We start from the raw sequence: 18,992 nt of genomic DNA, 5'->3' as shown, positions 1-18,992 counted from the left end.
AATACCTATCTTGAAAAAACCTAAAACCGGGCGCCTGGGTGGCGCAGTCGGTTGAGCGTCCGACTTCAGCCAGGTCACGATCTCGCGGTCCGTGAGTTCGAGCCCCGCGTCAGGCTCTGGGCTGATGGCTCGGAGCCTGGAGCCTGTTTCCGATTCTGTGTCTCCCTCTCTCTCTGCCCCTCCCCCGCTCATGCTCTGTCTCTCTCTGTCCCAAAAATAAATAAAAAACGTTGAAAAGAAAAAATTTAAAAAAAAAGAAAAAACCTAAAACCAATCATCTCAACTTTCACCTTAAGAAACTGAGAAAGAAGGGAGTAATAAACACTAGAGTGGAAATAATGATTAAGAGAATATGAAAGCAATAGAGAAAAATCAACAAAGCAGAAGCTGGTTCTGTGAGGTTAAGAGAACTGAAAAGCCTTTACTAGATGGACCAAGAAGAAAGACCAGGATGTCCCTTCTCACCACTTCTGCTTCACAATATCCTGAAGGTTCTAGTTTAGGTAATTAGGTGAGAAAAAGAAACAAATGGCGTTCAGATTGGAATGAAAGAAGTAAAATTCTCTCTACAGATAACATCTCTAATATAAAATATCCAAAAGGAATCCACTAAAAAATGATTCGAACTAACAGGAATTCAGTGAGACGGCACAAGATACAAAACCATTACAGAAAAACCAATTCTATTTCTAGGCACTAGCAATTTACATTGTGAAAAAATGTAATTAGGAAAACAATTCCCTTTACAATAGCATCCAAAAAGTAAAATACTTAGTATAAATTTAACAAAAGGACTGCAAGACTTCTACACTGAAAACTAGAAAGCAGTGTGGAAGGGAAGTAAAAGAAGATCTTAATAAATGGAACAACATGCCATGTTCATAGATCGGAGGACTCAGTCAGTAGTCACCTGTAGATTCAACACAATGTCTAACAGTTTTTTGTTTTTCGGAAATTGGCAGGCTGATCTTGAAAATTTATTTGCAAACACCAGGGGCCCAAGATAATCAAAATAATCTAAAAAAATAAAGTTGGAGGACTCACAGTTCCTGATTTCAAAGTTATTAGAAAGATATTAATTAAGGTGGTGTGGTACTCTCAGATGGATAGACATGTTGGTCAGTGGAATAGAAGGAAGAGTCCAAAAATAAATCCTAGCATTTAGGGTTTGATTTTTGACAGTGTGGTGCCAAAACATTTCAAGGGCAAAGGAAGTATTTTCAACAAATGGTGCTCAGAGAACCAGATATTCACATGAAAAAAAAAAAAATAAAGTTGAACCTTCACCTCATACCACGAGCAAAAATTAACTCAAAATGTATCATAGGCTTGAATGTGAGACCTAAACTATAAAATTCAGAAGAAAACATAGGAGTCCTTATGACTTCTAAAGTACATGTGACAAAAGAAAAAAATAGGTAAATTATACAACATGAAGATGAACAATATTTGTGCTGCAAACAATACTATCAAGAAAATAAAAAAGTCTCACAAATTAGAAAATGTTTGCAAATCATGTATCTGATAAGGAGTTAATATTCTGTGTGTATAATGAACTCTTCCAACTCAACAACAAAAACAGCCTGATGAAAAAAATTGTCAAAGGAATGTGAATAGATCTTTCTGCAAAGATATACCACTGGCCAATATGTGTGTGAAAGGCTGCTCGATGTCATTGGCGATAGGGAAATGAAAAAGCATCGTGTAACACCACTTTACATGTAGTAGGACGGCTAAGAAAGACCATAAAATGTGTGATGAGGATGTGGAGATATTGGAGCTCTTACACACTACTGGCAGGAATATAAAAGTGGTGTAGCCATTTGGATTCCAATAACAATTCAAGTCTTAATCCACTAATTCGTATATTCACCAGCAAAATTCTATTTTTCGTATATTCACCAGCAAAATTCCATTTTTCATAAGAAAGTACATATTTTTTCTGGTAGCTGTAGTTACCCATTAAATAATAATAATATCAGATTATAATTTTGTGGCTACATAATATTTTATCAAGGTCAGAAAACTTCTAAGGCAAAACTTTTGCCCCCTAAAATATATTGTCAAAAATGTAAGCTATTTTTAACTTTAAGAAAATGTAGTTTTACTAGGCAAAAATCGATTAACATCTGAAGAGAAATGCATAGATTTTCTCTTTGCTTTTGATGAAGAGGCTAGAGATACATGGACGGTGATTTTCTCTTCAGGAGTATAGGCCCTGGGAATATAATTAAACCAGTTTTGAAACCTACTGTGCTTCAGTGAATGCTCTTGGACAGAATCACCAGACTCCCCCAGGGGATAGATTTTAGTGTTTCTGATGGTGATGTCTGCTGTTAGTTTAACTTTGACTATAGACTGGTTTATTGCTTGTTTCATGAAAACTTTCAATAATTTTTCTTCCCGCAAGTCCTCATGTATGAAAGAAGATTAAATGCAAAATTTAGCAACTTACGTGTTCAACAGACATATGCTGCAGAAGAGATTTGCATTATTGAAGCTAAATTTTTTCAATAATTTTTTAAATTAATTTTTTTTTTTTATTTTTGAGAGAGAGAGAGAGAGAGAGAGCAGGGAAAGGGCAGAGAGAGAGGAGGACACAAAATCCAAAGCAGACTGCAGACTCCAAACTGTGCACAGAGCCTGTCACCGGGCTCAAACTCACGAACCGTGAGATCATGACCAGAGCTGAAGGCAGCCACCCAGGTGCCCCTGAAGCTAAATTTATGTGGGTAAATTAAAATTGGCCCATGCTGGCACTCTTCAGCTTGCTCTCTCTCTCTCTCTCTCTCTCTCTCTCTCTCTCTCTCTCTCTTTCTCTTTCTTGCTCTCTCGTCCTCTCTCTCTCATATGCAGTGATGTGATATTTGAGGCCAACTTGGGATTCGGCATCTCTTACCCTTTACACCAGGTAGAGAGTAAAAACCAAAAACGATTGATTTCTTGGTGACATAGTTAATGATGCCCCCACAGAACATGAAGGACTTAATTTGCTGCTAATTATGGTACCATTGTAATGCTTATTTACGTTTAGCCATAAAGCAAAAAATGACGTTTGGTGTTTGTATTGAATTGTTTTATATGGATGAAATGCCTATCCTTTCATAATTGACAAATTTTAACTAGTGTAGGGAAAGTGACTTAAAAATATCAAGTTTTAGAAAACATGAAACTCTATTATAAACCTTCCTACCTCAAGCTAATTGGAAGATAAAATGAGAGTAGAAGAACTTGAAATGAGAGCGAGAAAGAAAAAGGAGAAATACCTGAAGTCAGCTAAGGCTTAGCAGAGCATGTAAGTAGTTTCTTCCCTCATTTTTTCTTTGTAGTCATAAAAATCATTATTTTGAGATGAATGCTAATCAGGAATGTAGGCAAGGTTTTTCTTTAATTGATCCATATGGCAATCTTTATGTATGGTTTCATGTATTTCTCCACATGGATTCTAATGTCATTAAGCCTTTTCACAAACCATAAACAGGTCATTCTTTATAGTTCTTAGCTCTAATATACTACAAAATAACTTTTTAAAATTTCATACTTTTCTTTGTAATGTCGATGTTTTTACTTGTGGCCGCTTTTACCAAGGTTTGTGTACTTCAATCAATTACTGTCATAAGTAAAACTTTTCATAATTAGGATGGAATTTCTCCCACTTTTTTCTAGTGCCAAAAAATAAAACCAATGTGTCCTTCAAGCATCACTAGAAGCTAGAAATTGAGTTGAGATCCATTTGAAACTGCATGCCTTTTAAGTTATCAGCCTTTCTTTTATGGCCTCCATAGGCACAGGGCCCCATAAAAATTGGCTTTCAGATTTTCCTCATCCTTTGAACTGGCAAGGAAAGTCAAAACAATATATTTTTTAATATTTTTATTTTAATTCCAGAGTAGTTCACATACAGTGTTATATTAGTTTCAGGTGAACACCATAGCAACTTGACAATTCCATGCTTCACAACAAGTGCCCTCCGTAACCTCATTTGTTTTACCCATCCTCTAGCCCCTGCTCCCCTCTGGTAACCATCGCTTGTTCTCTTCAGTTAAGAATCTGTTTCATGGTTTGTCTCCCTCTCTCTTTTTTTCCTTCGTTTGTTTGGTTTGTTTCTAAATTCCACATATGAGTGAAATCATGGTATTTGTCTTTCTCTGACTTATTTCACTTAGTGTTACACTGTCTAGCCCTACTATCCATGTTGTTGCAAATGGAAAGAATTTCATTCTTTTTCATGGCTAATATTCCATGATGTAATATATTATATACTATATATTATACACTATACACACACACACACACACACACACACACACACACACACACACACATCTTCCTTACCCATCCATCTATTGATGGACACTTCAGCTGCTTCCATAGTTTGGCCATTGTAAATAAAGCTACCATAAACACAGAGATGCATGCATCCCGTTGAATTAGTGTCCTTGGATTTTTTGGTAAATACTCAGTAGTGCAATTTCTGGATCATAGGATAGTTCTATTTTTAACTTTTTAAGGAAATTCCACACTCTTTTCCACAGTGGCTGCACCAGTTTGCATTCCCATCAACAGTGCAAGATAGTTCTTTTCCTCCACATTCTCAGCAACACTTGTTGTTTCTTGTGTTTTTTATTTTAACCACTCTGACAGGTGTGAGGTGATATCTATTATAATTTTGATTCGCATTTCCCTGATGATAAGTAATATTGAACACCTTTTCATGTGTCTGTTGGCCATCTGGATGTCGTCTCTGGAGAAATGTCTGATCGTGTCTTCTGCCCATTTTAAAATTGGGTTATTTGTTTTTTGGGTGTCAAATTGTAGAAGTTCTTTATATAATTAGGATACTAACCCTTTATCAAAGGTGTCATTGCAAATATCTTCTCCCATTCAGTAGGTTGCCTTTTAGTTTGGTTGATGGTTTTCTTTGCTATGCAAAGACGTATTTTGATGTAGTCCCCAGAGTTTATTTTTGGTTTTGTGTCCTTTGCCTCAGGGCACCTATATAGAAAAATGTTGCTATAGGCAATATCAGAAAAATTCCTGCTTGTGCTCTCTTCCAGGATTTGTATAGATAGTTTCAGGTCTCACATTTAGGTCTTTAATTCATTTTGATTTTATTTTTGTGTATGGTGAAAGTAAGTGGTCAAGTTTCATTCTTTTGCATGTAGCTGTCCAGTTTTCCAAACACCGTTAGTTAAAGAGACTGTCTTTTACTCTTTGTATATTCATTCCTACTCTATTGAAGATTAATAACCATAAAACTCCAGGTTTATTTCTGGGTTTTCTGTTCTGTTACATTGAAGTGTATGTCTGTTTTTGCAGCATTACTTTACTGGATTGATTTCTACAGCTTGGTAATATAACTTAAAGTCTAGAATGGTGATACCTCCAGTTTTATTTTTCTTTTTAAAAAATTGCTTTGGCTATTTGAGGTCTTTTGTAGTTTCATACAAATTTCAGGATTGATCTAGTTCTGTGAAAAATGCTGTTGGTATTTTGATGGGAATTGCAATAAATCTGTAAATTGCTTTGTGTAGTGTGGATATTTTAGCAGCATTTTTTCATCCAATCCATGAGCATGGAATGTCTTTCCATTTCTTTGCATTTCTTTTCATATAGTTTTTCATAATATTCTCTTACTATTGTATTTTTGAGGTGTTGGCTGTTATTTCTCCTCTTTCCTTTGTGATTTTATTTATTTCAGCTCTCCCCCACTCTCTCTTTTGATGGTTTTGGCTAGAGGTTTATCAATTTTGTTTATTTTTTTCAAGGAACCAGCTCCTAGTTTCATTATCTGTTCTATTGGTTTTTTTAGTTTGTATATCATTTATTTCTGCTCTAATCTTTATTATTTCCTTCCTTCTTCTGGTTTTGGGTTTTATTTGTTCTTTTTCTAGCTCCTTTGGGTATAAGGTTACGTTGTTTATTTGAGATATTTCTTGTTTCTTGAGGTATGCCTATATTGCTATAAACTTTCCTATTAGAACCAAAACCAAAAGTTTTGGACTGTGTGTTTTCATTTTCATTTGTTTCCATGTATTTTTAATTTATTCTTTGATTTCTTGGTTGACCCACTCATTGTTTAGTTGCCTGTTATCTAACCCTGTGTGTTTGTGGTTTTTTAAGATTTTGTCTTGTGTTTGATTTTAATTTCATAGTGTTATGGTCAGGAAAGATGCATAGTATGACTTCGATGTTTTTAAATTTGTAGAGACTTGTTTTCTGACCTATTATGTGATCTATTTTGGAGAATGTTTCATGGGCACTTAAAAAGAATGTGTATTCTGCTGTTTTAGGATGAAATGTTCTGAATATATCTGTTAAATTCTGCTCAGTGTGTCATTCAGAGCCACTGTTTTCTTGTTGGTTTTCTGTTTGATGATGTGTCTGTTGATGTATGTGTGATGTTAAAGTCCTCTACTGTAATTGTATTACTGTCAGTTCCTTTATATTTGTTATTAACTGTTTTATGTGTTTGGGAGCTTCCATGATGGGTGCATCAATATTTACAATTGTTATATCTTCTTGTTGGATTATCCCCTTTATTATTTCATAGTGTCCTATTTGTCTCTTTTTACCGTCTTTGTTTTAATGTCTATCTTTTCTTTCTTTCTTTCTTTCTTTCTTTCTTTCTTTCTTTCTTTCTTTCTTTCTTTTTTCTTAACTTATTTTTTTAATTTACATCCAAATTAGTTAGCATATAGTACAACAATGATTTCAGGAGTAGATTCCTTAATGCCTCTTACCCACTTAGCCCATCCCCCATCCACAACCCCTCCAGTAACTCTCTGTTTGTTCTCCATATTTAAGAGTCTCTTCTGTTTTGTCCCCCTCCCTGTTTTTATATTACTTTTGTTTCCCTTCCCTTATGTTCATCTGTTTTGTATCATAAAGTCCTCATACGAGTGAAGTCATATGATATTTGTCTTTCTCTGACTAATTTCGCTTAGCATAATACCCTCTAGTTCCATCCATGTAGTTGCAATTGCAAGATTTCATTCTTTTTGATTGCCGAGTAATACTGCATTGTGTGTGTGTGTGTGTGTGTGTGTGTGTGTATGCATACATATATACATACACACCACATCTTATTTATCCATTCATCCACCAATGGACATTTGGGCTCTTTCCATACTTTGGCTATTGTTGATAGTGCTGCTATAAACAATGTCTATATTTTCTGATACGAGCATTGCTACACGAGCTTTCTTTGACAACCATTTACATGATAAATGTTTCTCCACCCCTTTACTTTTAATATGCAGGTATCTTTAGGTCTGAAACGAGTCTCTTGTTTTTTTATCCATGCTGTCACCCCATGTCTTTTGATTGGTGCGTTTAGTCCACTTACATTCAAAGTAATTATTGATAGATATGTATTTTTTGCTATTTTGTTTCTTGTTGTTTATGCAGTTTTTCTCTGATATTTTCTTTTCTTGCTGTCTTTCATGGTTTGCTGGTTTTCTTTTGTGATATACTTGGATTCATTCTTTTTATTCTTTCCATATCTGTTAGTGGTTTTGATTTTTGGTTACCATTTATTTCATATATAACCTCTTCTGTATATAGCAATTTATAAGAAGGTGATGGTTGCTTAAGGTTGAACCCATTCTTTATTCCTCTCCCCATCAGATTTTGGGTATATAGTGTCATACTTAATATCCTCTGTGATGTGAATCCTTTGACTGATTTTTTATGGAAATAGTTATTTTTACTGCTTTTGTGTTTCCTACTTTTTAAAAAAAAATTTTTTTTAATGTTTATTTTTGAGACAGAGAGAGACAGAGCATGAATGGGGGAGGGGCAGAGAGAGAGGGAGACACAGAATCGGAAGCAGGCTCCAGGCTCCGAGCCATCAGCCCAGAGCCCGACGCGGGGCTCAAACTCAAACTCACGGACCGCGAGATCGTGACCTGAGCCGAAGTCCGACGCTTAACCGACTGAGCCACCCAGGCGCCCCAATGTGTTTCCTACTTTTTATACTCTCATTTATGGTCTTTCCTTTCCACTCAAAGAGTCCCCTTTAATATTTTGTGTTGGTCTTGTTTAGTGTCATGAACTCCTTTAATTTTTGTTTGGGAAACTCTTTATCTCTTCTTCTATTCTATATGATAGCCTTGCTGGGTAGAATATTCTTATCTGTAGATTTTTCCCTTTCAGCAACAAAGTAACATTTCTTTTGTTTTGAAAGTTAGGTTGCGGTGTTGCCCTGGCATTATCAGACAGACTTGCTGCTTTTTTGTAAGCAAAGACTTCCATATTAGAGTAATGGCAGCTTCCTTTTGAATATTGCCCCATAGAAAGCAGATAGAGAGGAACTCATATTCGAATAATGAAATAAAAACTTTCATTAGACTTTTTGCATTTTATATTAAGTCTCCCCGAAACCAAACCAAAATAAATTTCCTCTTTTAAAAAGATTAAAGGGACACCAAGTGGCTCAGTCGGTTAAGCGACCGACTTCGGCTCAGGTCATGATCTCATGGTTTAAGCCCCGTGTCAGGCTCAGTGCTGACAGTCCAGAGCCTGAAGCCTGCTTCAGATTCTGTGTCTCCCTCTCTCTCTGCCCCTCCCTGCTCACACTCTGTCTCTCTGAAAAATAAACAAACATTAAAACATTTTTTTAATTGAGAAAAATAAAAAGATCAGAAGTATTTCCTCCTCTTTATACAGTGTATGGATAAAGCTTGGTGTTATTACAAAATCTAATCATTACACAATGCACATGAAGAAAATAATCAAATGGCAAAATGGATTCAGTTTTTTCTGTATGTTTTGCTGATAAAAAAATTAAACAGGAAGGGAACTAATTTAGTGTAAAATGTACAGATGGTAGCTACACCATGGTATAACATGCCATAAAGGTATCAGATCACTATGTTGTACACCTGAGACTAATGTAACATTGTCAATTCTACTCCAATTAAAAATGCAAATTATGCAGTTGGCTAAATTAGAATAGTATATATAACTAGGAGGAAAAACAGAACTTCTTAATAGAGATGTGAAGGCATCAAAGCTTGACACCCTGGAACTGTAGAATCTAGAGTGGTCTCTGAAGGGCTTGGAGTGGTTACAGGTAGGGCTTGAAATAATAAGTAGGTTTTGAACGGAGTTGATGGCTTGCATTCTCAATCTAAAGTAATAGTTTATTGAGAGATTTTCTATCTAAACAATATAAAGTTCTATATGAGACAATTCTCTTTGGTGCCATGTTTTTCAGCAGATGGCTTCAGGAACGAGAAATAGTGGTTAGGAATAAGTCTTGCCAAATTTATCAGATCTTTATTACGCTTCTAAGTTTCTCTTTTTTAAAATGTCCCCCTGTTTTCTAAAGCATTTCTAGGTATTTCTTGAACTCATTTATCTTCATGGCTTGGTTTTCTTCTGGGTAACATGTTCCATATGTTTTCTCCATTTTTCCAAGTATTATTAGCTGTATTCTGTATTTACCACGAGTATCCCAATATTTATGTTACTGACTCTTCCATTTGCTCATTCTTTTACCCAATTTGAATTCATGCAACATTATGGAATTAAAGACCTACTTAAAAAAATCTTTTTCATATACTTATAAACTTATTTTTAGCCAGGCCACATCAGCTTCTAATGTTTCCAAGAAGAGTGAGTATGGCTATCTTAACTACACTTAAAATTTCGTGTGGTTCAAGAGTCTGTCCTCTTGTATATTTCTTGTTGAGACACCATTACTATTTCATGTGTTGCCATCAGTATTGCATGCAAAAGTGTAGAGAGGATATTTAACACATGACTGTCACTGAACAGTAATTTAGTTTGCCCTCTTTTTCTTAATCTCACTTAATAAGTTATGTTTGCCATTCTTGAGGTTACTAATATGGTTTCACAGATTTCATTGTTCTGTGTTAATAACCATACCATTCTTCCTTCATAATAGTCTACCAAATTTTTTTCCCCACTGGGCCACCCAGAACTACAATGAATCTGTCACTGTCATCACTCTCTTTTTTTTTAAATTTTTTTATTATTTTTTTTTAACGTTTATTTATTTTTGAGACAGAGAGAGACAGAGCATGAACGGGGGAGGGTCAGAGAGAGAGGGAGACGCAGAATCTGAAACAGGCTCCAGGCTCTGAGCGGTCAGCACAGAGCCCGACGCGGGGCTCGAACCCACGGACCGCGAGATCATGACCTGAGCTGACGTCGGACGCTCAACCGACCGAGCCACCCAGGCGCCCCTATCACTCTCTTTCTTAGTCATCTTAATGTAGTCTCGCTGTTTGCTCATATATTTATGTTATCTTTTCTATGTGTTCACCAACACCAATATTGTATTTTTAAAATATAATATGGTGTAGATTTTCAGTAGTTTATGTATTGCCTCCGTTTTTTCAATTGATTCAACTTTCACAAGCATTTAATAAAATCAAGCTATTAGAAAACTACTGAGTGTGGGTCTATTTTCTCCTTTTCAGTTGAAGTGTATTTGACATGCATTATTACATTAATTTCAGGTATACAACATGTGATTCAACATTTATATAAGTTAATAAATGGTCATCATGATAAAAGACAGCTGCCATCTGTTACCATACAAATTATTACAATATTATTAACTCCACTCCCTATGTGATACATTGCGTAGGAAATGTGTTTTACTTATCATAACTGAAAGTTTGTGACTTTTAATCCTCTTCCCCCATTTTGCTCATCCCCTACCTCCTTCCCTTCTGGAACTACCAGACTATTTTAGTATGTTTCTGTTTTATTTTGTTTGCTTTGTTTTTTAGATTCCACATTTAAGTGAAATTATATGGCATTTGTCCTTCTCTGAAGATTTCATTTTTTATGGCTGAGTAGTATTCCGTTATATACACACACGCATATGCACACATGCACCCCATGCCTTCTTTCTCCTGTTTTTTTGATAATAGCTCTTTTGACAGGTGTAAGTGATATCTCCTTGTGGTTTTGATTTGCATTTTCCTGACGACTCGTGATGTTGAGTACCTTTTCATGTGTCTTTTGACCGTCTGTATGTCTTCTTCAAAGGAATGTCTATTCAAGCCCTTGCCCATTTTCTAATTGCACTGTTCATTTGTTTGTTTGTTGTTATTGAATTGTGTGCATTCTTTATATATTTTGGATATTAACCTGTTCTCAGTATCATTTGTAAATATCTTCTCCCATTCAGTGGGTTGGCATTTTGTTTTGTTTTGTTTTGTTTTGTTTTGGTTTCCTTTGCTGTGCAAAAGCTTTTTAGTTTGACATAGTCCTATATGCTTGTTTTTGCTTTTTCCTGAGGATACAAATACAAGAGAATATTTCTCAGACCAATGACCAACAAGAGTTTACTGCCTGTGTTTTCTTCTAGGAGTTTTATGGTTTCAGGTCTCACGTTTATATCTTTAATCCATTTTGAGTTTATTTTTGTGTGTAGTTTGAAAGTGGTTCAGTTTTGTGTATAGTGTGAGAAAGTGGTTCAGTTTCATTATTTTGTGTGCAGTTGTCCAGTCTGGTTTGCCCAGCACTATTTATTGAAAAGACTGTTTTTCCCCATTGTATATTCTTGTCTCCTGTGTCACACATTAATTGATCATATAAATGTGGGTTTATTTCTAGATCATTCATTCTATTCCATTGATCCACGTGTCTGTTTTTGTGCCAGTACCATACTATTTTTGACTACGTATAGATTTGTTTTATAGTTTAAAATCAGACTGTTATACCTCCAATTTTCTTCTTTCTCAAGATTGCCTTGGCCACTTGGGGTCTTTTGTGGTTCTATACCAGTTTTAGATTTCTTTGTTCTAGTTCTGTGAAAAATGCTACTGATATTTTGATAGGGATTGCAGTGAATCTGTAGATTGCTTTGGGTAATATGGACATTTTAACAATAATCATTTTTTCCTTCCCATGAGTACAGTATATCTTTCTATTTATTTGTGTTGTCTTTAATTTCTTTCATCATCAGTGTCTTACAGTTTTCATAGTACGTAACTTTCTTTTCATTGGTTACATTTATTTCTAGGTATTTTATTCTTTTTGATGCAATTATAACTGGGATTGTTAATTTCTCTTTATGATAGTTCATTGTTAGTATATAAAAGTGCAACAGATATGTGTATATTAAGTTTGAAACTTGACGGATTCATTTGTTAGGTCTAACAGCTTTTTGGTGGAGTCTTTAGGGTTTTCTATATGTAGTATCATGTCATCTGCAAATAGGGAGAGTTTTACTTCTTTTTCAGTTTGGATACTTTTTATCTCTCTTTTTTTCTCAACTGGCAGTGGCTTGGACTTCAAATAGTATGCTGAAAAATGGCAAAAGTGGGTCTATATTCTTTTTAAGTTTTCTTCTCAAAGCATGTGGAACCATCTCTTGCTAAGATTATTTTATTGATTTTTTTTTTTAACTACACAGAGGTCATTTGTAGGAATTAGCATAATTCTTTATGAAGACTCATACTAAGGTTCACAGAGAAGTTGACATTTGAAAAGATGTTACTTATTCTGAAAAACTCAATAAAGTTATGTTGGAGGACATTGGACCCAGATTCCCTTATTAACTGGGGGGTAAAATGAAACTATTAAATTCCTCCTCTTTCTGTATTTTCAAACAAAGAATCAGAAGCAAAGGAAAGATCTCAAACATTGCATATTGATCTTCAACCTACCTTAACAAGCGAAGTGGGCCATTCTAATGATTTGGGAACTTTTGAAACAGGTTCCTGAGAACTATTGCAGTACCTACTGGTGACAATATGTATATTTCATAGTTTCTTTAAACTGTGGGTTGGATGTAAGTCTACCTTTCAGAAGGATGAAGGATATGTGGGTAGGAGTAGAATTGCTACAGTGCATGAATTCATTTTTTTCCTAGATCCTTTTAATTGGAAACATATTTTTAACTGCTTGATAGCTGTGATAATAAGTTCATTCCTTTTCACCCATTCCAGTTAGCCTGTCCTTTAGCCCACAGTGTCAGCTGGTTTTCTGTGGGGACAAAGCAAAAAAAAAAAAGGCAGAAAAAATTCGAACAAACTATTGAATTTTTTTTGCATTAACAACCTCCTCAGGTGACACTCATCCCCCCTACCCTCGCCATGATTCTTACCCCGAAAAGAGGAGAAAAAGGTGAGGAGGGCCAAAGAAATTTTACACACTGGGCAGAACTTCTGTCGGAGAAGATATCAAGGGTATAGAGAACTTCCAGAAAAGGGAAAACCCATTGTAGAAGAAAGGGAAAGAGGCCTTGGAAGGGTGAGTGCACATGAGCATTATATGTGAAGATGCCAATTTGTGTCTCTTTAAGCCCAAATCCAGTCTGGGTTTGCATGTCTGTTTCTTTTCTACCACAGAGACCTATATCACACTTTTCAAAATTGTATGTTGGAGAATAATCACATGACTTCTGCTTTACGAGATGTATAAGAACTTTCTGCCGTTACCAAAAAGATATGTGTGTATTGATCTCTCCAGAGATTAGGTATAATTAGAAAATCATGTTGAATCAGATGAGAATAATTCTTGTATTTCCTTGTATATTTCTGAGGAAGTAAGATGTTATCCTGCTCTTCACTGGGCAGCTTCCTGACTTTATGTTTATCAAAATCAGGCATGTTTTATTAAACAAATTGTACAAATTTGAATCCTTCTCTTTCCTGCCTCTACTTCAGTTATTCTGTTACTAGGCTTTTGGCTTCTAGTTCAAATATTGGAAAGGGAGAAAAAGAAGAAGACTCAGATATTGTAGCAAATCAAGAATGATTCTTTTTTTTTTTTTTTAATTTTTTTTTTCAACGTTTTTTATTTATTTTTTGGGACAGAGAGAGACAGAGCATGAACGGGGGAGGGTCAGAGAGAGGGAGACACAGAATCGGAAACAGGCTCCAGGCTCCGAGCCATCAGCCCAGAGTCTGACGCGGGGCTCGAACTCACGGACCGTGAGATCGTGACCTGGCTGAAGTCGGACGCTTAACCGACTGCGCCACCCAGGCGCCCCAAGAATGATTCTTTAATGTCCTAGAGTATCTCCATATAGCTGTTGAGGAAAAAAAAAAGCCTGGATGCCATTCTTGCGTGATCAAATAGAGGGACTTCTAGGCCAAGATACCAATCTGAGATGAAATTAAAGAGTATTTGTAGAATTGTTGTGGTACTTCGTTTCTTTTTTCTTTTCCTTTCCTTTCCTTTCCTTTCCTTTCCTTTCCTTTCCTTTCCTTTCCTTTCCTTTCCTTTCCTTTCCTTTCCTTTCCTTTCCTTTCCTTTCCTTTCCTTTCCTTTCCTTTTCTTTTCTTTTCTTTCTTTCTTTCTTTCTTTCTTTCTTTCTTTCTTTCTTTCTTTCTTTCTTTCTTTCTTTCTTTCTTTCTTTCCTCTCGAGAGTGCACATGTATGTGTGCATAAGCAGGATAGGGGCAGAGAGACAGAATACCAAGCAAGCTCTGTGCTGTCAGCACGGAGCCTGATGAGGAGCTGGATCTCATGACCTGTGAGATAATGGCCTGAGCTGAAATCAAGAGTTGGATGCTTAACTAGCTGAGCCACCCAGGCATCCCTGCTTTTCTTTTAAAAGTATCTTTTTATTTAGATCAGTTATTCATTTGTTAAATACCTAGTCTTGCATCAGTGAACCTCAAGATTTTCCTGTGTTCAGGTGGTAGAAGTTGCCTGATGCCTCTGAGAATAAGAGCACCTTTCTATTCTCATCCCCCTACCCCAATGTCCAATGAGGGATGTCAGAAAGAATACCACTCAGGAAGTTTGGCAACTTGCTCATTGGTCACTCCTGATGATTCATATATCTGTTTTTTTTTTTAAAAAAAGGTTTATAATTTTTAATACTGTAGGCTATTCATATCTACTATGTTATGTGAGAGATCCCTCTGTTTCCCTTAATGGGGTAGACATAAAGGATGTGGGTTTATGATTCATGCTCCAGAAAATTTGGTCCATGAGTGATCTACTGTGAAAGTTCGACACAAGATTATGTTGAGTGTTACCGGTTTTGTTTGGTTTGGTTTTGTTTTGCATGGCTTCTGTTCTTTCATTCACTTAGTTCCATCGGTAGATGAACAGTTTCCTTTCAGGCGACTACCTACAAATGGATTTTTCTATCCCCTCACTAGCAACATCCATTCTCTTTAGAGAATGCCTTTAACTGCATACAATAAGATTCTCCATGGTATGGGTCCCATTACCAGTCTTACCCATGATATGTTTCCTAATCCTAGACTTTTTGACCAAAGATCATATATAAATTAAATTGCATTTGGGGTTTCTTTCAGGGGCTTCATTTTCCTCTTGTTTGCCATCTTGGGCTTAGGTTTTCATGGAAGTGCCTTAAGAAAGTTCAACGACATGAAAGTCCTTACCATGTCTTCAGCAAATTAAGTATTGCCTTCACTATAAGTAGTTATGTATACTCTTTCAGACAAATTGGACCAATCATGGAAGAGGCTAGGATTTGGATCTTGGGTTCTCCAGTTATATTTCTACCTCTTGCCTCCTAAAACAAAACAAAACAAACAAAACAAAACAACAAAACAAAATGGTTTGAAGGCTGTAGTAACAACTTTGTTGTTATAAGAGTTAATTCATTTAGTTGACTTCTGATGGTCTCCATTGAGATTCTTGAACAGATAATTAACAGGTATAGTCAGTTGAGTTGCCACCAACTTAGAAAATGTTCAGAGATTTTTATAAGAGCCCTACTCCCTGTTGTTTAGGTCAGTCTTGGCTTAGCTATGGATATTACCTGCTGGTGTCTCACCTTACTCTTTCGTACAGACCATGTGTTTTGATGCATGTGGATCTTTTTCCCATTATCAGTTTCCTGCCCTGGGGAATTGTATGTTTATTGCTGTGCATTTTCAGTATCTTTCCCTTCCTTGGATTTTTAGAAGTAGAATAAAGGCCAGGGGATGGAGTCACTTCCAGACTAGGACAGAGACTGAGTCATTATGTAGTGATAAAAGGGAATCTCATAGGAGCAGTTAGGTATCCAGAGATTCCATGTGACAATAAGTCACTCCATGCTTAATTTAGACAATGCTCTAAGCACTGAGCTTAGCACTTCAGCTTTGCAAGGTAGAACAAGGAGTGCAGAATAAGACTGAGTTTTGAGAGAGGGACAGAGTTCAGTTATATGTATGGAAATCTCTATGTACATACTTGAGTCTGTTTGCCTTCTTGCTGCCCAAAACTCGAGAGAATAATGCTGAGCTGAGAGAAACAAACTCATAACCCAAATAGCCTCTGATTCTGATATTGCTTTTATTTGACTTTTGAATGAATCTTTTTTAAAAAAGATGATTTGCTTCTTTTTTCTTTTGATTTGACTTAGTTTCTTAGTTGTGATTAATTTGATTTGACTTGTCTTCTATGAAAATGTTACCCACAGATTCTAGGATGGAAGCACTATGAGCTGGCTGGAAAAATCCAATCCAGAAATAAACATTTGCGAGTCATACTTTCCAAGAATGCTTGCATACTTACTGATCATTCAAAATTACTTTTTTTAAATATAATTTATTGTCAAATTGGTTTCCATACAAACATCTTTATGTAGCTGATTATAGTATTGAATTTATTTTATGGTTGTATTTATGGACATTTGAAATACATCTAACACTGTATTTTTATATCTACTGCTTCTAAAAGTTCAGCAACAGTCATGGGTAAAGGAATTAAAACTTATTTGGTGTATATATAAATTATATCTGTATCTGTTCTTAATGTATGCATTTCCTTAGATGTGGTGTTGGACTCATTGACATGTGTAACAGCTTTCCAAAACACTTAACTGATTGATAGGCTCCTGAGTGGCTTAATTAATCTTATGATTAAATAAATCTGAGATATTTTTAAAAATATTTTTAATGTTTATTTATTTTTGACAGAGGGAGAGAAAGAGCGAGAGAGAGAGTGAGCATGAGTGGGGGAGGGGCAGAGAGAGGGAGACAGAATCTGAAAGAGTCTCCAGGCTCTGAGGTGTAATCACAGAGCCCGATGCAGAGCTCGAACCCATGGACAGGGAGATCATGTCCGGACACTCAACCGACTGAGCCACCCAGGTGCCCCTCATTCTGAGATATTTAATAATTTTCTCATAACTGTGTAAAGAAAATTACTGAAAAGAATGAAGTTTTGGTTTTTCATTTTATTAGTCTACTGAACTTTGGAGAAAGTACTTTCTCCAAACCGCTCTGGAAAACTAATTGTAGTAAACACTAAAACTCAGTATATATACACTGTGACCCAGTAGTCTTGCTTCTGTGGGTATATATCCAAGAGAAATCAGTTCATATGTCCATGAAAATGCATGTAATTTGTAATAGCTCTAAACTGAAAACTTTTCATATATGTATCAATATTAGAATGGAAGAATAAATTGTGGTTTAACTACACACAAGAATAGTATTAAACAATGAAAAATAACAGTCTTTCATTATGCTTAGCAACATTGATGGATTTCATAGACAAAGCCAATATAAGCGGTATGTTTCCATTTATATGATGTTCAAGAACAGACAACAATAATCTATGGCTATAGAAGTCAGAATGGGATTTTGGAAGAAGGATTGATAGGAAAGAGGTATGAATGGAGTCTTTAGGAATACTGATACTGTTCTATATAGTGATCTGAAGGATGATTACAAGAGTATATTCATGTGCAAAAATTAATTAAAGTATCACATTTATTATTGTTCACTTTACTATTGTTATAACTTAATAGCAATATAAAATTTTGTTTAAATGGTAGCCACCTTAGAAGACTCTTTTTTGAACAACAAAGCACTAACTTGAGACTTAGGGGACAAGAGAGTTGGAGGATGTCTCCAGGGAAATGAATAATAAATTTGACTATTGTTCTGTGAGAATGTGACAATTATTTAGTATAGTATAGGTTTCTTTAAATGGAATTGTTGAAGAAAGGGAAAATGGTAACATACAGTCCTTCAAAATGGTGCCATCAAAAAGAAGACCATTGGTCTGTAAAGGCTTAAAATCACATATTGAAACTTTTATTCTCTAAAAATGAACATCATAAATTAGCTCAGTGACAAGTCAATGTTTATCGCTCTTTTACTTCCAAACTCTGGGAGGTCTTTGGAAAATTAGCCAGTTGCTTATTCAATATGTCATTTCCCAAAATAAAGATTGTACACTTGTAAGAAAGCTGGAAATGTGTTCCTCCATGGGGTAGGGCTCAAGTGCAGTTTTCACTCTTACACGTTTTCACACTGCTAAAAGCACCATGATACTCAGTGGATAGAGCCAGAAATCAAGTTTTGTCTTTCTGTCAGGGCCAGAAAGTAATGTCATTGCCAATGGCTAAAAGATAGGAAGAAAAGCAGGATGCCTAAATAGGTCAGAAACTGAATAGCATTCACTGAAAAATTAAAAGTTTATTATGTGATTGTACTCAATAAGCTTATGCTCGGTGGTCATTAATCTCCTGAATATTTAACTTCTTCCTTAGAACACTTTTAATCTAAGTTTATCTCTGGCATATTGTTGTTATAGTACTAAGGAAGTGAGCTATTTTGGCTTTTGTTTGTTTTTCATGTTTTGCCTGAAATTGAGTAATACGTAGAATATTCAGACAGGGTTTTGGTCTAAGCTTTGATTTTTAGCTAATAATTGAAAAATAAATTAATCCCCATTATGTTTTATCTGTCCTTAATTGTATATGCTAACACAGGATATTGACAAAGTTGTGGGAAGCTGAGGCGCAGTGTGTGAAATTCCTTGGCAGAAAGAGTGCTCTCCATATGGAAGGTTCCAGGTGGGAGAATGACTCAGAGGGCAGACTTGAGCCTGACCACCTGAGTGCACATGCTGCTACATGGGTGTGTTACCAGTTGTGAAATGTGGACACTAGTAGTCACTGCCTCACTGGGTTTTTGCAGTGATTATAAGAGTCAACAGCATAAAGCCCTTTATTATTATATGCCAAGTAGTGTTCTCTCAATATAGTTGCTATAATATAATAATAAATGTGAAAATGGTTT

General features: G+C 35.7%; 1 protein-coding gene across 2 annotated transcripts in view; it reads left to right on the top strand.

Moving 5' to 3' along the window:
• The window catches only part of FMN2 (formin 2), a 393,127-nt gene that overhangs the window by 152,216 nt on the left and 221,919 nt on the right, over positions 1-18,992 (top strand). The window contains exon 7 of one of the 2 annotated variants that reach the window (XM_058701860.1): positions 13,056-13,243. The exons of the other annotated variant lie outside the window; for it this stretch is intronic. Within the exon in view, the coding sequence (XP_058557843.1) occupies positions 13,056-13,181 (126 nt within the window). The 3' untranslated portion in view covers positions 13,182-13,243. Of the gene's footprint in view, positions 1-13,055; positions 13,244-18,992 lie in introns of those variants that run through there. 2 annotated transcript variants of the gene reach the window in all.

Source organism: Neofelis nebulosa, chromosome 15, assembly GCF_028018385.1.
Source record: "Neofelis nebulosa isolate mNeoNeb1 chromosome 15, mNeoNeb1.pri, whole genome shotgun sequence".
NCBI classification, from domain to species: Eukaryota; Metazoa; Chordata; class Mammalia; order Carnivora; family Felidae; genus Neofelis; species Neofelis nebulosa.
Note: the sequence above shows the minus strand (reverse complement) of the source record. Positions and strands in the feature narration are given on the sequence as shown.